The sequence below is a fragment of the Chelonia mydas genome, chromosome 7 (genome assembly GCF_015237465.2).
Source record: "Chelonia mydas isolate rCheMyd1 chromosome 7, rCheMyd1.pri.v2, whole genome shotgun sequence".
In the NCBI taxonomy this organism is placed as follows: Eukaryota; Metazoa; Chordata; order Testudines; family Cheloniidae; genus Chelonia; species Chelonia mydas.
This window is the reverse complement of record NC_057853.1, coordinates 1,525,585-1,547,144: the sequence shown is the minus strand read 5'-3', so window position 1 is coordinate 1,547,144 and position 21,560 is coordinate 1,525,585. Positions and strand designations below refer to the sequence as shown.

At 44.9% G+C, this 21,560-nt stretch overlaps 1 protein-coding gene across 6 annotated transcripts in view; it reads left to right on the top strand.

Moving 5' to 3' along the window:
• Positions 1-21,560, top strand: part of ARIH2 (ariadne RBR E3 ubiquitin protein ligase 2) — a 47,267-nt gene that overhangs the window by 12,832 nt on the left and 12,875 nt on the right. For 5 of the 6 annotated variants that reach the window (XM_043552025.1, XM_037905480.2, XM_027831651.3 and 2 more), the window contains exons 3-7: positions 6,702-6,769; positions 12,036-12,099; positions 14,549-14,696; positions 17,645-17,766; positions 20,568-20,677. In XM_043552025.1, the coding sequence (XP_043407960.1) occupies positions 6,702-6,769; positions 12,036-12,099; positions 14,549-14,696; positions 17,645-17,766; positions 20,568-20,677 (512 nt within the window). Of the gene's footprint in view, positions 1-6,701; positions 6,770-12,035; positions 12,100-12,253; positions 13,992-14,548; positions 14,697-17,644; positions 17,767-20,567; positions 20,678-21,560 lie in introns of those variants that run through there. The other variant, XM_037905484.2, reaches the window with a different exon arrangement.

The window sequence follows — 21,560 nt, the reverse complement described above, 5'->3', positions numbered from 1 at the left end:
TTTTCTGTGCCACCTCAGTTCTTCATTAGCCTGGGGAAGCAGCTTTGCTACTGCCTTTTGAACTGATCTGCTGTTTGTGCTGTTGACCTGGCTCACATCCATCTCTGTTCTTTGCTTCAGAGAACTAGATTCTGTGGTTCATTCATTTCCCAGGATAGCATTGCATGAGGGCCCAGTAGTGCAGTGAGCCTCGCACTTCCATTTGTCTTATTCTTTTGGATTCCCTCTCTGACGCCTTCTAGAACAATTTTTTGATGGTGACTGGGCTGTACTGTGACCATGGCCACTAAAGCAAGTATTCTACTCTTGTCCTCACACTTACAACAGGTACTGATATTTCTTAGTGGGAATTTGATTCAGTTGTGAAGTGACTGCTCTGGTCACCTATTTCTTTGGACAGCATTCTTGCTTGTCCAGGTTAGCTTCCAGTCTTGAATGTCTGTTTTCTCTTTGCAGTGTAACGTATAGTGGACCCATACTTAGAAACCTCCTGGGCTGTTTCCTCCCACTTAGAGCCCTCAGTCCCTTACAAGTCACATGGCACTTTCTATGTGGAGTTTGGCTTGGCTTAACTCTTATTGAAGTTAGCTACCCAATTGAAGAGACTCCTTATCACATGGTACATGTCTGACCAAGTATATGAATGCACTCATCATATGATGATAAGCATGTATGCTCCATTAACCTAGATAGACTCTGCTTGTTGTTTAATCTTTAGTACCTAGCACAAGGGGACATCAGTCCCTGATTGGGGTTCTTAAGTTCTACTGTAGTACAAATAATATCTTCTGAAACTTTGTTCCCTTAGCTGTTGCTGTTACTGCTTCCATGCAACAGAGGGGAGTTCTGTATGTTACACTGAAACTGTACTATTATCTAGCAAATGTGTAAAATCCGGATAGTACCAATAATATACTCAACTTCAATGGGATAAGGATTATTCCTTTCATATAAGGCTTGTAAATTTGTGCTATTCAATGTGCAGTATCTGCTCAAAAAAAATTTTGAGCCAAAATAAAACAAAACTCCTTAAACAATTACCTCAAAATGCAATGTACCAGAATGTCTGGAGTGGATCTTTGGCTGGAAAGATCATAGAGCTGGCAGGAAAGCCCAGGACTTGCAAATTTGGTAGTTTCACAGGATTATTTGAAGAAAATCAGTTTTATTCCTCACTGCCCAAGCCTGCAGCTTGTTGCTATTTCCAGTTTGATGGAAAAACTAACTACAGATGTGTGGGTTGATTAAATCCCACTCCTTTTCTTTTCTCTGATTCACGCATCACCTAAAACTTGCAGCCTGGCTGGATCTGCCTGAGCAAACGTGGCAGTTCACAGCTGTTGATGAGTCTGATCTTGGTGGAAAGTGGAGGGAAGAGGCAGCACTATGGAAATGTCTAAACAGTCTTTCCGCAAATCTGAGTTTCACATTGCCATCTTATAGCTGGACCAGAAGAGCACAGAAGCTGTGTGAGGCAGTTAAAATACATTGCCAAATTCACATGCTATGGCTGTCAAATTCAATAATTCAGCTGAGATTGCTATTCTCTGTACCCTGAAGTGATGGCCTTCATATGAGCAATTTCTTCTCTTTCCTTCAGTTGTGTTTCTTAAAAACACACCTGGGATCCTCTAGCAGAGAGAAATGGTGAAATGGGGCAGAAGATGTGTTTGTCTTTACTGCAGAGAACTCAAGTCGTGACCAAGCACACCCTTAAGTCGCGTGTGATGGTGCTTTTAACTGGAGTTGGCTGTCCTGCTGGGGCATAGGGTATGGCTTGAGTGAGCACAACTCAGTAACAGCTAACACAACCCCTCTGTATAATGTCTTGCTTAGAACTTATTTTCATTGGGCTTGCATTGTCTCCCCTGGAAAAATAACTCACGGTCTGAGAAATACTGCACTTTGCGTTTTCCCTAACAGAAGCTCTGCTGATCCCACTGGGCAGCTGAAATGTCTGTGCTGTGTGCACATGAGAGCAGGTAGATTAAGGCTAATGTAAAATGATGAAGTACAGAGAACAAGGAGTTAAGACTTAACATGAGATCCTCTTTATTCAGTGCACAGCAAACTATGTTGTGGACTGAAAGCACCTGCAAGTCCTGCTTAGCAGCACTTGTAGTATTTATCAGTCCTTAACTGCACTCTGCCTTGTAAATAGGTTTCTAATCTTGTGGGCTGACATTGGGTGTCTGCACGCCTGTGGCGAGGTGATGGTTGGAGATTAAAACCCTGTCATTTAGACATAGTTGTGCCATGCTGGCTGTCAAGACTGTTCCATGATACCAAGGCTACAGCTCATGAGTCTGAACTGCATTTCTCCTACTTCTTCTATAGCTCACAATCTGTAGCGGAGGGAGAGGCTGAAATGTCAGTCTAATTTTAAGCAATACTCTGAATGCTTAGAACTTTCAAAATTTTCTACCCAGTGTGTCAGAAGTCTGAGTTAAGTAGGTGTTTAAAATTTTTTAAACAGTATGATGAAAAATGCCTTTCATTTTCCCAGGTTTCAGTCTCTAATAAAAAATATCTCGGGTCTTCTTTATGAATGATAAAGAAGCACAAAAGACTTATTTTTCCCTTTTCAGGTTAAATTTTTACTTAGATATGTTTCATTCTAGTTAGTATATGAAGGTCATGCATGTTTAGAAGTTTTCAGCAAAGTATAGTGTTGCCTAACTGGGATCTAATCTTGGGAGTTGCCGTAGTTCCTGTGGTGGTACGGTTTGGAAGGCTGGAGTTGTCTAAATTGACCTCATCTACTCTACCTTCATTGTTCATCAGCCATGGTGGTTGCAGAGGCTCTTGCTCTTTGTGGGTTGCTTTGACCATGCCGGGGTATTGCTGTAAGTCTGTAAGGGTTTGATCTAGCAGTAATTTATCTTGATCACCAATTACCTTCTCTTGATGAGACAATCCAAAATCGCAGCCACTGGAAAGTCATGTTCTAGGATTAAAAGGAACATTTCTCAGAATTATTTTCTTACCTCTGTGGCTTAGAAAAAAACTTTTATTAGTTAAAACCCAGTGTTGGCTCTACTGGGGGAGAGAGGACTTCCTTCCTGGGCTCTCCCTGGAGAGATTCCCAGCCGCAGCAGTAGTGAGCTCAGACAGTTTAAATGTTTCTTTTTCTCCTTTCTCCTTCCTACTAGGTTTGTTCTCTTCTCTGGCCAGGCACTTCCAAACACAACCCTGATTTTGCAGGACGTTGTCAACTTGACTTAAAATCACAGGATATGTTGATTCCGACTCTTCCCTAATGTACTCTCTCCTTAAGTGGTCATGTAATGAGCATGGGGTCAAGCTGCACCCTTACGGGCTCCCAGCCAGCATGTCTCAAAATCTGTGTGTTGGAAAAAATGGATTTTTCTGCGGACCAGTTCGAGCTTAGTCTAAGAATGTCCCTAGGAATTCTCTTTAAAACTCTATCAGGTCTCTGCAAAATCTACAATGAAAACAGAGCTCCAGAAAAGCAAGTCAGTCCTGGAAGAGACATTCAGGATGAGGGTGCTGCACAGCTACACCACCAAACTAATCACCGTTAAGGATTCTAAGTTCTCAAACATGAAACATTCTTTAAGCTTTAGGATCAAATTTCTACCTGGGTGGACAACTCTCAAGCCCAGGTAGCAATGGTTGAAAAATTACAGCCACAGATGTGTCTCACATAGAATCGTAGGATTGGAAGGGACCTTGAGAGATCTTCTAGTCCAGGCCCCAGAACTCAGGGCTGGACTAAGTATTATCTAGATCATACCGGACAGATGTTTTGTCTAACCTGCTCTTAAAAATCTCCAATGATGGAGATTCCACAACCTCCCTAGGCAATTTATTCCAGTGCTTAACCTGACAGGAAGTTTTTCCTAATGTCCAACCTAAACCTCCCTTGCTGGAATTTAAGCCCATTGCTTCTTGTCCTGTCCTCAGAGGTTAAAGATAACAGTTTTTCTCCCTGCTCCTTGTAACGACCTTCTATGTTATCATGTCCCCTCTGTCTTCTTTTCTCCAGACTAAACAAACTCAATTTTTTCACTCTTCCCTTGTAGGTCACATTTTCTAGACCTTTAATCATTTTTGTTGCTCTTTTCTGGACTTTCTCCAATTTGTCCACATCTTTCCTGAAATGTGGTGCCCAGAACTGGACACAATACTCCAGTTGAGGCCTAATCAGCGCAGAGTAGAGCGGAAGAATTACTTCTTGCGTGCTGTTTACAACACTCCTGCTAATACATCCCAGAATGATATTTGCTTTTTTTGCAACAGCGTTACATGGATCACTCATATTTAGCTTGTGATCCACTATGACCCCCAGATCCCTTTCCGCAGTGCTCCTTCCTAGGCCGTCATTGCCCATTTTGGATGTGTGCCGCTGACTGTTCCTTGCTAAATGGAGAACTTTGCATTTGTCCTTATTGACTGTCATCGTGTTTGCTTCAGATCATTTTTTCAGTTTGTCCAGACCATTTTGCATTTTAATCCCATCCTCCTCCAAAGCACTTGCAACCCCTCCCAGCGTGGTATTGTCCACACACTTTATAAGCATACTCTCTGTGCCATTATCTAAATCACTGAAGATATTGAACAAGATTATGTAGGTGGGGGCCAGGCTGCAACTGCTGGAAAATAAGGTGGCCTGTCTAGCAAAATGAGCTGAGGACACAGCCAATTAACTCTATGCTCTGCAGCTGTTAAGAAGAAATAGAGCGCCCAGAGGGTTCTTTTATCCGAGCCTTCAGATGTCGGAGCGTTCTCTTGGGCAAGATAAACTTTTCAGGACACGTCAATATGATGAGTGATTCTTACCCTGAAAAAAGACAAGAACCAGAGGACTGTAAATCATACCACCCAACTTGATTAATCTGGACATCAGAATATGTGAAGATTTTTGATAATTGGGCTTTATATATTGGAGATCAACAAACCACAACATCTGCAGAACTCTATATCCTACTCCAGTGGGGTGGAACAAAGGTCTCCATGTCTATATGCAGAAATTGATCATGTTTATTGCATTACCTCTTTTCAATACCTGAGAAACTTAACTTTGCCCAGCAATTTATAGTGTTTTGCAAATTGTTCTGTAACTCTGCCATGGAAACTGCTGCTCATCTAGAGTAGCTTCCTGCCGGTTGGGGCTGAGGCACTGTGCCCCCACTCCTTCAGCATGTGGAGCTTGCACTTTAGCTATCCGTGCTGCAATGTGTTTTGAGGATAAACATAGCATTAGGGGCTGTCAGTCTTGTCCTAAAGGCTGATCCTTCTAACCATGCCCATTCTCCTGAGCTGCCTCCAAGGTGTTGGCCCTTAATATACCTGAATCTCCATATGTGACTCTAATTCACAGCCTTGCATTTTAAAAGCAAGTGTTCAGTACCTGTATTGTTATGTGGTTCAGACCCCAGCTTTACCCTACAGCCCCATCACACTTTTATGCTCCTATTAATACTTTATTTTTGAACCAAGATAAACAATGTAAGATTTGAAACTTCTAACTTGCTTCCTCTTCTTGGGGTTACCTGGAAATATTTTTCATTTAGCCTTTCTCTAAAATTACACAGGGCTACCTTGCTCAGACCAGTTAAAAATTATTTAATTCCAGCCTCTGCCCCAGATCCCTTGCAGTGCATCAACCCATCACTGGAAGTTGTACAGTCTCTAGTCCCGTGGCAGGAAAGCTAAATGTTTCCTTTTCTTTCTTACCACATCCCCTGCCCCCATGTGCAGCTGAGCACCTCTTCTCCGCTCTGCTCATTAAGGGGTGTCTGTTTGCTCATGCACAAGTCACATGGCTTTGTGTGCTCTATTATGACTAAAGATATGCTTTAGTCATGGAGGTCACTGGTTCCGTGACTTTACCAGGCCTCTGTGACTTCTTCGATTTCAGTTGCCAGTGCCCACGGCTGGAGCCTGGACTGCAGCTGTGTGCCCCTGCCCCCGCCGTGGTGGTGGGCCTCAGGCTGTCAGTTCTCTTGCCCCCTGTGGCAGGACTCGGGCTGTCAGTCCCCGCCCCATGGGGCTCCGCTGTCATTCCTCCCCCGCACTACCACTTATTTTTAGTAAAAGTCACAGACGGGTCATGGGCTCCTGTGAATTTTTGTTTATTGCCTGCGACCTGTCCGTGACTTTTACTAAAAGTAACCGTGACAAAATCTTAACCTTAATTATGACCTGGCCCCTGCCTCCTCTCTCTTGAGTCCCACCCTTTTTAGGCCTAGTCAGGAGAAGCAACAGTCAGGTTTTGAGTTTCTCTCACTTGGCTGCATGAAATTGCATCAGTTGGAACAGTGGTTACTTTAGGTACAGCTGTATGTGTCGCTCCGTTCCCCATCCATGGTATTGTTTATCATTTTATTGAGGGGATATGTTTCAACTGGGACCCTTCTTTAAAGCTTGAGCTAGAAAATTAATGGCCTGCAGGTTCTGGGTGCAAATAGTGGCAGGCATTGGCATGTTTTACTGTAGGTTTCTTTTGGCCCTGACCCCTGACAGTGGGTGAAAACATGAACTATGTGAAATGGTTTGAGAAACAAATTTCGTAGGATTCATTTCCAGCCCAGACCACTAGCACAGAAAAGTCTGAACTGTGACCTGTATTATGGGGTGGGGTGTGTGTGTGTGCGCACGCGCGTGCGTGCAAACTCCTAGGTGTACAAGGGAGGCTCTGGAAATATGCCTCTTGATTCTTTTTTCCTCTTTTTCAGGTGTCTCATGCAGTTGCTAAGCTTGTATTGGTTAGTTTCCACTGGCAAGTCTCAGAGATTTTGGAAAGGTAAGTGTGACTAACTTGTATATATTCCATGCTAGTCGCTTTTCACTCTCACTGTTTTGCAAATATGAACATACCAGGCTGTTTCCCACTGATATCTACACAAGAGAATGGTTGGGCCATCAGGAAGGCTGCATACTGTACCCCAGGAGTGAAGAGGAAGGCTGCATTTTGATCAAGTGAATTCCCCTAGCTGACCAGCTAATGTAGGTGGAATAAAGGGAGAGAGATGGTGTTTGTTTGTCCTGGAGGGCTCCCATCTCTTTAAGGGATTAAGCACTGTAAATGGATTTTGCTTTAAATTTGAACCTGTATATTGAGAAAGCTGCAGCAGTAGTTGATTATAATAAAGGGAAAATTTCCTTTAGAATCGCCTCAGTTTTCTTAACCCTGCTTCTAGTAAGTTTTTCCACTGAAGGAAGAATCTGATCCCTGGCCATAAACAGGTACTGAATTAGTGACGGCTTACAAGGCAGTCATGCTTTCGGATTAAAGCTTTTTGCTCCTTCTGGATACAATTGGTGATTTTTCTGGAGAGCACTGAAAGGATGTTGAGTCAGGATATTGGGAAGTGGGATCCTGACTCAGTAGCCACTCAAATAGTACTAAACAATTCTTATAGCAGATCGACAAACTGCAAAGGCAGAATGTAAATTCTGTCCAAACCCATCTGAGAAGCACATGCCAGCGGCCAATGCCTCTTTGCATCTCCTTCTGGCTGGTCCAGAAATAGTAAGAGTGACTCTGCCCCACAAGTCCCTGTTAGCAATCAACCCCTTCCAGAGGGGGTGGGGGAAATGCAGTTTCCTGAATGGCCATGGTTCACGACTCTTTATCTGATGTGTAGTGTACACTGACCAAGCAAGCTTCCCATGGCACATAGCTGGTCCCCAAAGAGTCTAGGACAGGGGTCGGCAACCTTTCAGACGCGGTGTGCCGAGTCTTCATTTATTCACTCTAATTTAAGGTTTTGCGTGCCGGCAATACATTTTAACGTTTTTAGAAGGTCTCACTCTATAAGTCTACATTATGTAACTAAACTATTGTTGTATGTAAAGTAAACAAGGTTTTTAAAATGTTTAAGACGCTTCATTTAAAATTCAATTAAAAATGCAGATCTTATCAGTTTAGTGCAGTGGTTCTTAACCTGGGCTGCACGCACCCCCTGGGGGTGCGAGATGCCCTTTCTGGGGGTGCGAGACATGCAAGATTTTTTTTTAGAAGGTAAATCATCAGAAACCCAAATTAAGCACAGGCACATAAGTACAACTACTTTGTTTCATCAAACCTATGTATTTATTAACATTATTTGTATATTACAGTAATCGTTAAAAAATGTGTAAAGTTTTTAAGTTTTCAACTTTTTAAGCTAATTGTAGTGTAATTTTTGACAAGGGGTGAGAGAACATATTTTGAGAACTCCGACCATCAGCCGGCCGAGCGGCGACGGGTGTAGTGTATTAAATTGCTCCCCATAGGAATGTGCTACTTATGGCTGCCAGTCCTGATACTCTGAGTGGCATGGTAAGGGGGCGGGGAACAGGGGTGGTTGGATAGATGTGGGAGTCCCAGGGGGCCTGTCAGTGGTGTGGATACGGGTCGGGGCAGTCAGGGGACAGGGAGAAGGGGGGCTTGGATGGGGGGAGGTCTGGGGGGCGGATGGGGGGAGGTCTGGGGGGCGGATGGGGTGGGGGGTCCCAGGAGGGGGCAGTCAGGAGACAAAGAGCAGAGGGGGTTGGATGGGGTGGAGGGTTCTGAGGGGGGCAGTCAGGGGGTGGGGGTCCTGGGAGGGGGTGGTCAGGGGACAAGGAGCCGGGGGGTTTGGATAGGTCAGGGGTTATAAGGGGGGCAGTCGGGGGCGGGAAGTGGGCCGGCTGTTTGGGGAGGCAGAGCCTTCCCTACCCTGGTGTAGTGTATTAAATCTCTCCCTCTAGGAATGTGTTACTTACGGCTGCCAGTCGTGGTGCTCTGCAAGCAGCACGTTCCTACGGGGAGAAATTTAATACACTACACCGGCGGACAGAATCCCAGACTGGAGGCGGGCTGAGCAGCTCAGCCTGCTGCCAGTCTGGGGTTCCGTCCGCCAGCTCCTGCCAGCCAGGGTCCCGGCCACCGGCCCCGCTCAGCCTGTTGCCGGCCCGGGGTTCTGTTCACCCAGGCCAGCAGTCGGCTGAGCGGGGGTGGTGGCCGGGACCCCGGCTGGCAGCCGTGTGCCACAGGTTGCCGACCCCTGCTAGAACTAGCTCCAGAGGTGGGATTTCTGCATGGGAGCCACTGCTCTTCTGCAATGTAAGTGGTCAGATCTGGAACAGGAGTACATTGGGGAGGGGCTTTATTTTTAAAATTGCAACATTACAGACTGTTTCTTAGTGCATCTGGTGCTCAAGCTAATGTAAAACTTCCATTTTCCTTCCTGAGCTGCACTGGATATAAATTCAGTGGTGGCTCCTAATTTAAATTCCTAAAAGTTGTGGAGTGAGAAGAAGAGGGGGTTTACCTATCCCACAGTGAATAGAAATGACTTAGATTTAATTCAGTGATGTTTACATCAATGGTGAAAACCTTCCTCTGCAGTGTTGGAAACCCCAAACAGCAACATGTGGCTACTTATAATGTTGATTATTTCTTATTTGGTGTTCTTAGGGGGTGGGGGGCTCTGGTACAATTGCATAAATACTTAGCTAGATAATGTATTGGAATCAAAGCGAGACCAAACTGTCCAAACTGAAGTGCGAAATGTCAGCAGCCTTTGCTGAAAGGGGATTTAGATTAGGAAAATCCTGTTGGTCTATCCTGTCTAAGAATATACGGGAAATCTAGTTCACATTTGGATTTAAATCAGCCCAGCGTGATGTTTAGTCAAAGTGATTTAAATCAGAAAGTGGGAAATGGTCATTTAAATAATCGATTTTAAGCTCATTTTGCATGTGTACTTCTGTTATTTTCCTAAAAAGTTGATTCTCACTAGTTGTTAACCATTAAAATGTGATGATTTGCAACTAAATACAACCTTTACGCTAATTTGTGCTTCTTTTTGCTAATCAGGAGGATACACTGGCAATTTTTAAATCCAGATTGGATATTTTTCTAAAATATCTGCTCTAGGAATTATTTCTGGGAAGTTCTATAGCCTGTGCTATGCAGGAGGTCACACTAACTAACCACAGTGGTCCCTTTTGATCTTTGAATCTATGAATCTGAGATTTATTTAAGCAATTTAGCTTCTTCCTTAGTGAGATTCTTAATTTTTGCATTTTTATTATGGTAAATGATGCGTTTCTTATTTAAACTAGTTTTTTACTTTTGATTTTTGTCAAGCTTTTTGGATGGGAATTCAATTACAAATGCACCATACCAGCATTTTAAAAAAAATAGTTAAATAAAATTACCTAAAATGTGCTGCATACATAAGAAAAAAGTTTATCAAAACAGGTTTTTCATTTACGACTGATTTATTAAAGGAAATAATATCTATAGTTAGTGAATTGAACTGATTGTTTCTGGCCACCATTTCCTTCAGGATTTTAGAATTAGTAAACCTCACCTTCTTATACCTGGGTTTTTTTTATTCAGCGATTTGAACAGGAAAACAAGCTTTTCTTCTTTTCAACTTGCCATTAGTTTCTTAGCTTTGAATCAACTAGTCACTGAACTGAACTAGTTGAATAAACTGAAATGAAGAAAATATTCTCTCTACACCAACAGAAGGAACTGCTGTTAAAAGCTGGGTTAGTGCTTAAACTGTGGTTCCAAGGTGCTTAGCCGGTGACTTCCACCAGTTCAATAGTTTTGACTTTCTTTAAAATTTCTGTAGCAAACATGTCACGCTTAATATTTTTAAAATTTAAATTATTTTCTTTTTATTAAGTAAAGGCCTATTTAATTTCAAATTTAATTTTAAATAGGTTTTTTTAAAAATAAAACTATTTAATGTAACTTTTAAAAACTCACAGATAGGTCCAGTTTTTTATTAAAAACAATTTTTATCCACCCTGTTAACCATAGTCACTATTTTTTGAACAGTGCTAGTTTAGGGTTGCCATTGCTAGTTTAGGGTTCCCCTGTTTTCGACCGGAATACCTGTCAAAAAGGGACCTTGGCAGCTCCGGTCAGCATTACTGACTGGGCCATTAAAAGTCTGGGCTAAGACAGTGGCTCTGCATGGCTCCCGGAAGCATTGGCATGTCCCCCCTCCAGCTCCTACACGTAGGGGCAGCAGGGGCTCCATATGCTGCCCCCGACCCAAGCACCAGTTCCACAGATCCCATTGGCTGAGAACCGTGGCCAATGGGAGCTGCGGGGGCGGCACCTGTAAATGGGGCAATGCACAGAGCTGCCCGGCCATGCCTCTGCATAGGAGCCGAAGGGGGGACATGCCGTTGCTTCCGGGAACTGCTTGAGGTAAGCGACACCTGGAGCCTTCACCCCTTCCCGTGGCCCAACCCCCCCTGCCCCAGCCCTGATCCCCCTTCCTCCCTCCAAACCCCTCGGTACCAGCCCAGAGCACCCTCCTGCACGCCAAACCTCTCATCCCCAGAGCCTGCACCCCCAGCCGGAGCCCTCACCCACCCGACCCCCCCGCACGCCAACCCCCAGCCCAGAACCCCCTTCCCGCACCCTGACCCCCTAATTTCTGGTCCCAGCCACAGAGCCCATACTCCCTCCTGCACCCCAACCCCCTGCCTCAGCCTTGAGCCCCCTTCTATACTACCCCTCGGCTCCACCCCCCCCCAGCCCGGAGCCCCCTCCTGCAATCCAAACCCTCATCCCTGGCCCCACCCCAGAGCCCGCACCCCCAGCCAGACCCCTCACGCCCTCTCGCATCCCAACACATTGCCTCAGCCCAGAAACCCCTCCCACCTCCTGTACTCCTCATTTCTGGCCCCACTCCAGAGCCCTCACCCCTTCCTGCACCCCAACCCCCTGAACCAGCCTGGTGAAAATGAGCGAGTGAGTGAGGGTGGGGAGAGCGAAGGACAGAGGGAGGGGCAATGGAGTGAGTGGGGGCGGGGCCTCTGGTTTTGTGCTAGTAGAAAGTTGGCAACCTATGCTAGTTATGTCCAGAAAAGGAGGGTTTTATTAGCAAGAGTTCACTTTGCTGCATCAAGGGCCTCCATGAAGAGTGGACTTAGACTTTCCTTGATCAAGTATCCTGTGCAACTCCTCTCCAGTTCAGCCAGAAGCCACTCTTCATTAGTGGCAAAATGGTTCTTGTAAAATCAAAATGCATTTTGGTGCATGCGTTTAATTCTTAAATTCACCCTTCCAGGCACAAGTCCAATTCTGCCCAGTTGCTAGTGGAAGCACGAGTTCAACCCACCTCATCAAGACATGTAAGTAACTGGCTACTTCAGTCTGCACCACTCCATTCTAGGGTCACCTTGCTCATTGCCTGGCCAGCCTCACACTAACATTTTGTGCAGACTTAGTGTTTTAAACCATAACCCGATGCCTCCTGCTGCTGTTTTACAGAGAGCCAAGATGTCTCTGGCGCTTACACATAAGCCTTCATGTGGCGTGGCAGTTACTGTACACGAGTAACCTCTACAGATGAGTAAATCACTGTAGCTCTTCAAGAGCAGGTTAGATAAAACATGGGAGTGAGTAGTTCTGCAGAATTCACACGGCCCAAGATGGCTCTTCGGGTCTTGCTCTCTGTTTGTTTGTTTCTAAAAGAGGTCTTAGGAGAACTAGGGGTTGATAGAGAAAATAAGGCCTATTTGTTACTGAAATTGGGTGTTGTCCTGAGGTGGCTGCGTTGCTCTGCTTGAGGATGTTGAGGCCAATCTCCAAAGGACGCTTCTTCCCAGCCAGTTTCATAATGACCTTTGAACCCACAGTTTAGGTTTTGCAGCAGTGAAGAGTCTTTGGAAACTTGCTCTCAGTTAGAAGCTTCCTACTGCATGTTTACAGGATTCATTTGCTGTGGGTGTTGCAATCCAATGGGTTATGTCACAAATAGTTGTTCTGGGAATGGATTGTGACTTGTCAGAAGCTGGATTACAGAATATTGGATCTAGAGGAGGCTGATTTTTTACAATGGGTAGTTGCTGTTGCATCTGAGTCAACTTGCAGCTAGCACTGATGAAAAAGAAAAATGCTAAAAGTGGAAGGCTGCATGGATTTAAAATAAACTCTCTAGCATATTTGGGTTCCAGATTAACTTAATCTTTATTACTCTACATGTTATGAAATGGGCCCTGAGCACTTATGAACTTTATCTAGTTTTCTTGTATCTGCTTTCATCTAGGTGCCCTCCTCTGAAATGCTGTTCTGTACCTTTGGGAGGAAGGGTGAGGTCGTTAAGGCATTGGATTAGGACTTGAAAAGTCTGGGTCTAGTTCCTCGCTCTGCTACGTGCTTTGTTGGGGCAAGTCACTCTGCTTCAGTTCCCTCTACAGGAGAATTATAGTAGAAACTCTTCTAGAGAGACAGTTAGCTAGAACTGGGGAAACTACCTGCTGCCCAAATAAATGTTTACTTGATCTAGGCAATAAGTGATCACTAACACTGTTAGAGAACTGTTTTCAGCAACAATAGAAATAGGTCTCTTAGAACAAAGATGCTCCTACTGTGGCAGACGACGATGCTACAACAGAGTTATACTCCTAGTGTGGACAGGCCCTTGCACGGTCGTTCAGCAGTGGCTGTGTTCTAAGAGTGCATAGGCAGGCCTGGGAGGTGAGTTATCCCATGCAGGTTTCTCTGGAAGGTACTAAAGCTTTAAGGTGTTAGAAAGGGATTTGCATTATGGCTTCAGTCTGAAAGGGACAAATGGGTATATAAACTTTTGCTTCCAGATGTGGAGGCAGAATCTAGCTTTTGGTGGACCTCTGTTAACCGACTTCCCCTTCAGCTTGTATGGGTGAGATGAAACAGAACAGGAGTAGCTAAGGGCTGCATCTGTTGTTTAGTGGCTTGTTCTTCACGACCACATGGGAGATCCAGATTGTTTCCTAATGACTTGCTTCCTGGGCCAGCAGGGCCTGGGAGTAACAATGACTTTGCAATGAATACTGCCCATTCCTCCTCAGCCAGAAGGATGGTGTCTGCTGTGCAATATGTGGCACAAGTGAAGGTGAAGAGATAGGAGAGGTTCCTTGAACTTCACAGTGGACTGGGATCTGCTTTCCCTCCCCACAAACACTGATGTGCATAAAGGTGCTACATTCGCTTGCATCATTTGTCATCTGAAATTGCTGTCCAGCTGCACAGACACTGATAGGTGAGTTCCCAGAACGACTGCTTCCTGGGATCTAGCCAGACAGTGAATAAACAAGTCCCTTTGAATTGACCTCTGCTAACAAGGTAGATGGAAAAACTAACCGAAGAAAGAAATAATGCAATGGTGTATTTCAAAGGGATGGTTAATCTGCATTTGGTAGCAGGACAAGGATAGAGACCAGAAAAACAAATCTCCTTGTGGGTAATACACCAGATTCAACTCTGAGGCAGTCCAGTGACTGGGATGAGGAAAGTGAAAGACTTGTCTGTTGTCCTCTGACATCTAAAAGGCTCCTAAAAAAAATTAATTGGTGAAGCAGCATGCGCCTTTCCTAGATGGCTCCTTCTCCCAGCCTCTGATGAGCTGAAGCCAAGGGCAGTCTGAATTAGGTGAAGGTGAGTCTGTCCTGGAGTAAAGTTTTAGAGACAACACTGGGCTCCTTCCACAACAGTGCCATGTAAGGGCTGGTGAGGGTCATTTTGGGCTTACAGGACCAGAAGAGCTAAGTGGTGCCAGGAACCATTTCAGCCCAACTCTGATTTGCACCTCTCTTTCAGACAATGGTACATTCCTCCCATCACTGTGCAGTGTGTATGCAGTTTGTCCGAAAGGAGAACTTACTCTCTCTGGCTTGTCAGCACCAGTTTTGCCGTAGCTGCTGGGAGCAGCATTGTACAGTACTCGTCAAGGATGGTGTCGGAGTTGGTGAGTTCAAGGCAGACGCTTTGGGTTTTTATTTGATGCATTGACCTCCTCACCTCCTCCCCCACTCCTCAAGGCAGCTGGACCAGTCACTTTAATGTCTTAATATTGAGAAAATGAAGCATGCAGTTGGTCTGTATGGAAAATCAGTGTGTTAAATATATTTAAACTGGCTGCTGGTTTGTACTGAATCCATAATTGCCAGGATCTCTGTAATCTTAGCCTGGTCCCTAGAGGATGCCATTGCCTCCCAACAAGTAACTATAAATCACCGCTGCCGTGTACTTAAGTACATTTGTATATACTGACGTATTTTGAAATACTCTATATACTTCTAATTAAGTACTTTAAAGAGTCTGTACTTAGCACTTGGATGTAAGTACATTTTAAAGGTACTTCAAGCATACATAACTTTTTCCTAATCTGCAAGTACTTCTTCAAAAGAGCATTTGTTTTTAAAAAAAATCACATTTCTCCCGACTGTCCTGGATTCTGACAGGCCCAGGACCCGTTGCCCTGACTTGGGACCTTCCGGCTCTGAGTTCTGACTACCCAGGCTTTGTTCTGTTGGCCTGGCTGGCGCACCAGCCAAGGAGTGTAGTGGCCCCACCACTTCACTTCTGATAGGTCACTGCAGCTGGCATCAGGGAGACTCGCTGCCTGGCCCAGCCCAGCAGCAGCGGGGAGACACATACCTCTCAATGTCCTGCACAGAGAGAACAGGACCAATACCTGCATCCCCTGCAGGGTGGTGTAGAAAATGCTTACCACCCCCCTGGGCATGCTCCAACACTGCGGGGTTGTTGGGAAATTGGGGATATTTTTTCATGGTTATTCCTTGGCTATTTATATATATGAATACAACTTCATTGTTGCTGTTTTTTCTCTTCCACTCAATGCTTACATCATTTAAGTAGTTGTCCATAAATTGACTTAACAATTGCAGGGAATTGAGGAGTTAGAAGTTCTTGTTCTTTTACTTATGTATTTATAAGTACTATTTCCACAGCATACATGTACTTAAAAGTACTTCTGAAATGGTGTATTTAGCACTTATAAAAAGGACTTAAATATCAGTACTTTTGGCAACACTGCTATAAATTGGACACAGCTTTTGGTCTATGTTCTTTCTCTCTTGCTATCATCTTTCTGATCCTGCCAGGCTGTGATCACAGGTCACTGTTGTATTAATTTAGGTGGAATATATGGTCCCAAAGAGGTAAAGGCGTTATCATGACCTTGTAAATGTCTAACATTAAACAGTTTTAAACAAGGTTCGAGATTTAGAATACAGAGACCTCAACCTGCCTACTTAGTACCATGGCACAGACATCATTATAAATCTCTTTAGCCCTTTATTAAAAATACGGGTGAGGGGGACAAAACAGTTAAAGCATTTGAAATGTAAAATATTAAGTAAGGCTTTCATCTTAACATCTTACCCTTTCCCCTTAGTTGGACAGTCTTTAGAGGGGGAAAAACCCACATTTGAATCTCTCTTGAATGGTAATAACTATCCTTTTGGGGGAAAAGAGAAAAGATAGTTAAGATGGGCTGGAGCAGTTGTTAAGATCTGCTCCCGTTTTCTAGAAGATGAAATAAGATGAACACACACGAAAGGGGAAGAGAAAAGAACAGCAAAGGTAGAAAATGCAACTCCTGCCTCTGATATGGACTCACTTGCAGTCTCACTGCTGGAAGAACACAGGCATACATGTGATCTTATCAGCAAGCCCGAGACTGGCAAACTTGTATCAGCGTTGGGCTGTTTAAGATATTAAATTTAGCTGTCTCTTTCTGGACAGTGGCTTACAGCAGTGTAGGAAAATACATAGTCTTGGCCAACTAAGCCAGACTCTTGTAAACAGAAGGAAAAAATTAGAGGGATAGGAAGGACAAGAAATAAAGTGGGGAAGGAAAAACACACAAAGGGGGGTGGGAATGTAGCACAGTTTCACATCCCAGGTGGTGGTATGGATTTAGCTTGAGCCGGTGGAGGTGGTGAATGTCATTTGGCTCCCCCTAATGTGGTCTGGCCTAGCCAGGACATCTTTCAGGATTAGGATGAAGAAGGCTTAGCGTGCAGGTGGCAACCAGGATAGTGAAGCTTGCTCCTTCCCTTTCTCTTGTCTTTCAGCCAGCCAGCATTGTAGTAGCCAGCTTGCTTCCCCCAGGGTCTCTTTTTGAGGGCTCCAAAAGGGACTGATGAGTGGAATAGCCCATCCTCTCGTTAAGTTGTCCATCACTTAGGCATAATTACTGTCCCACCGATTTTGGTTCATTGACTCCCAGACTCACATTGTTCTCGTTTTCTAGGCGTGACCTTAACACAGTCCTGGAATTATGTTAGGAGAACTTTTTGTTTGTACTAATTCCGTTTTTCTGTCTACTTTTTGCACCTTTTCCCACCAACATTTATTTTTATAGGTTACTATGACATTTTATGAACTTTCACTCACTCCTTACAGCTGAACTCACAAGTAGGGGAAACTTGTAGGCCCAGTTATCACATCATCACTGAGGTGTTTGAAGCTGCAAGACTGTGTTTAAAGGTTGCAGTTCTCCATGAGCACTTTGGCCTCGATGTCCGTTGGCAGTTGAGTGTCTAGGTATCTTTGAGTGTATTTCCACGGGCCCCCTGTGTGTTGGTGGAAGCCATCAGTAGCCATTGCTACTGCAGGTTGACTGGCTTCTCCTCACCTGACCTTCAGTTGCACAGCAGTAACTTCACACTTATAGGTGTTTTGACCGGTGAAACTGGGACTGCCCCAGATGCCCTTGACTCCATCATCTTCCATTGAAAGCAGCTGGACTCCAGCTTTTCAGCAGCCCTGATAAATGTAACTGTTGTATCACTTGTATCAGAACAATTAATTGCACCTGAGAAGCTGTGTGCATTAGTTCCTCAGTTCGTATTGCACTGTGCAGCAACTGGCCTCTTGTTTTAATAGGGGTCTCCTGCATGGCTCAGGACTGTCCACTTCGGACACCAGAAGACTTTGTGTTTCCACTGCTGCCTAGCGAGGAGCTGAAAGACAAATATCGGCGCTACCTCTTCAGGGATTACGTGGAGGTATTTTCTGCTTCATGTTCCTGTAGGTCTTTGCCATGATCCTTCCCAGTAGTCAGATATTTGGGCCAAGATTTTCAAAAGTGACCCGTTTGGGAGCTTCATTTTTTAGGGCCCAACTTGAGACCTCTTAAAAGGGCTTGTTTTTTTCCCAAAGTGCTGAGCACCCTCCCCTTGCAAAACAGGACCCTGTAAAGCAGGGGTTCTCAAGACAAATTTATTTGGTGGCCTCAGAGTGTGGCCACCAACTCTTGCTGGTGGCCGCTCTTGCACTTTTTCCTAAAATATTTAAGTAGATTTAAGAAAAAGAAATAAATATGCACATACACATATCCAAATCATTGTAATGTATTTATTGCTAGCTACTAAGTCTGTTGTGAAAAGTGATATTAACAAACTGTCAAGGTTCCTTCCCCACTCTGAACTCTAGGGTACAGATGTGGGGACCTGCATGAAAGACCCCCCTAAGCTTATTCTTACCAACTTAGGTTAAAAACTTCCCCAAGGTACAAACTTTGCCTTGTCCTTGAACAGTATGCTGCCACCACCAAACATGTTAAACAAAGAACAGGGAAAGAGCCCACTTGGAGACGTCTTCTCCCAAAAAATATCCCCTCAAGCCCTATACCCCCTTTCCCGGGGAAGGCTTGATAAAAATCCTCACCAATTTGTACAGGTGAACACAGACCCAAACCCTTGGATCTTAAGAACAATGAAAAGCAATCAGGTTCTTAAAAGAGAATTTTAATTAAAGAAAAAGTAAAAGAAAAACCTCTGTAAAATCAGGAAGGGAAATACCTTACAGGGTAATCAGATTCAAAATGTAGAGAATACCTCTAGGCAAAACCTTAAGTTACAAAAAGACACAAAAACAGGAATATACATTCCATTCAGCACAGCTTATTTTATCAGCCATTTAAACAAAACAGAATCTAACGCATTTCTAGCTAGATTGCTTACTGACTTTTTACTGGAGTTCTGGCCTGCATTCCTGCTCTGGTCCCAGCAAAAGCATCACACAGACAGAACCTTTGTCGTCCCCCCGGTCCGTGTCGTCCGTCCCCCCCGTCCCCCCCCCCCAGCTTTGAAAGTAATTTGTCTCCTCATTGGTCATTTTGGTCAGGTGCCAGCGAGGTTATCTTAGCTTCTTAACCCTTTACAGGTGAAAGGGTTTTGCCTCTGGCAGGAGGGATTTTATAGTTTTGTATACAGAAAGGTGGTTACCCTTCCCTTTATATCTATGACACAAACATACAAGTATTGTTTTTCACAGCAGAATTACTCAGCCCTGGCAAGACTGGGGACAAATTAAGCCCGGGATGGGAGGTCAGGGGAGGCAGAGGGGGCCAGGGTGATGGGAGTAGAGAGGTGGGGGCCGGGGAGGCAGTGGGGATCCGTGGCCAGAGGACAGAGCCCGAAGCCATGCAGCTGGAACCTGTGACCCACCACCGCATAGCCGGAGCCCAGGACTGGAGCCTGAAGCCCTGCCACCCCAGGGCCGAAGTCCAAAGTCTGAGCCCCGCTGCCTTTGGGAAGATGGGGAATTCACTGGCTGCCTGGTCCTCCCGCATTGTGCCCATGGTGTTTCCAGAGGGGGGCAGTATCCAACTCCTGCTCGCAGCCCCAGCAACCATTACAAAGATGGTGCATCCAGGAGCACCAGGGAGTGGGAGGGGCTTCTGCTTTGCTCCTCCTCACCCCCAATCACAGCCCAGGAGGCTGTGGCTCCAAGAAAAGCCCCTAGTGGCCACATTTGAGAAATGTTGGTGTAAAGGGTCCGAAGCTGGGAACCCAAAATCACTAGTGACTTGTAAAATATTGATCTTGATGTCTGGGCTTCTTGATGATGCCTCTCTAGAGAGTTCAGGGGCTAGAGATGCAGTAGCAGCTGCAGGATTGTAGCTGCCAGGCATGCTGTCTGTGGCTTGTGTTGCGGTGCAGGGCTCACTGTCCGAGTTCTCACATGATTTGCCAGAGTAAATCTTGCTTTAATGTCATCCCAGTGACTCCAGCTGGTGCTTGACCCATATCTTGAAGCAGAGTGCTCTAGTGTTAGAGTGGAGAACTTAAGCTGAATGGTAAATATTGGTGCAAGACCAAGAAATATTTTTAGATAGCTACAGACTTGCCCCTCATCCCGATGCAGCTGAGGTCACTATTATACAGCATTCTTTGTACGTGCCTTCGCTCCGCAAAGCTTCATGAGTCACATCTAAGCTAGAGAGAACAAGAATGTTTAAGGCAAGATTAAGAGGAAGTAACTCAGTGACTTGGACGGAGAAAGAAGTACTCTAGATGCCTGGTGCCGCATGGGCAAATGACACCCTCTCCCCAGCAACTGTAGGGAGTCACAGGGAGGGGACAGAATAGCCATAATTGAGAAGCGGAGTCTGTGCCCTGGGGCAGCAAGGGGGTGGAATATGAGGTGTGGGGGAAGGAGTTCAAGTAGAGTGAGATTCAAGATCTGTCTGGAGTTTCTCATCATGGTCTCCTGACGTTATGGATGGGATCTCGAATTTCCTCATTTCATGACTAACCCGTGCAACCTCAACTTTGAACAAATGCAAAATATAAATCCTCCAAATCTTTTGTTGGGACAAGCACTTAACTAATTAACCTCCTCTGCATGTAGAAGAAATTGGTTGCCCACTGTTGGACATCTTCTGGTGGCTCTTTCCATTGACTTCTCCAGATCTAAGAATTATGGATTCACATTAACAAAAGGCGGGACTTTTACTCACTAAGAATGGAGATCAATATTCTCCCATACCTATTGCTAACCCTGCCACTCGGTGTATTTGCAGAGCCATTACCAGCTGCAGCTGTGTCCCGGTGCAGACTGCCCCATGGTCATACAGGTACAGGAGCCCAAAGCTCGGCGAGTGCAGTGCAATCGATGCAATGAAGTTTTCTGGTAAGGACGTCAAAGGCTTAAAGGCTGTGAGGAAAGCATGGGGCACAGGCATATGCTCTCCTTAAGGTCACTTCATTTGAGAACAGGTCTAGTGTGTCGAAGCATTACAAATGTATTACTAGGGTTGTTTGTAACTTGAGCCATCTGTGTAATAAGGGTGTAGGCTGGGGCCTGCCTTTCAGTGGTGGTCAGTTCTTGCTGAACTCAATGGAAGCTATGGGTTCTGAGAGCCTCTGAAAATTGGGCTCTTAGTAATCAAGGAAAACAAGTCTCGTCTAGTTTCGTCTGTAGCTTGGATTATCTACCGATTATGGTACAAGCACTGGTGAGTGATTTTGGGTACAAAGCCTTAATGGCTGCTACTGCTGGAGCCTGTCTGCTTCCTGTGTTTGTATATTTATTTCTGAGCATTCCTGTTCCCGGAGTCTCTAGTGCATTCCCGGTATCCAGAGAACCACAAAGCCAAGGGACTCCGATATCCTAACTACACACACAGGCTTCCATGGTGTGAGTGCTCCTAAACTTGCATAGAAACAGAGCGTACCATTTAGATAAGATGTCAGTTGAGTTCTGTATGTGAAGTCTAGAATACTGTATCTTTAAACTTCTATGTGTGTGAGGTCCTCTCCAGCATAAGAATAAACTTCCACAGGATAGGAAAGCTAATGGTGCTTTCCTGGCTTGCAATGTCCAGGAGAGGAGTAACAGAAGTGGGAGTAATATTGAAAGGGTTGCTGCTGGAGTATCTTCTGACACCCCCTACTCCAAAAGGTCTAGCTGCATCTTGAGTGTCCCAGAGACAGTAATATACATGGGTTAGTAACCAAGCCTCCCAGTAGTTTCATGCAATTAACCCTGAACAGAAGCCTATTTGGAATTTATC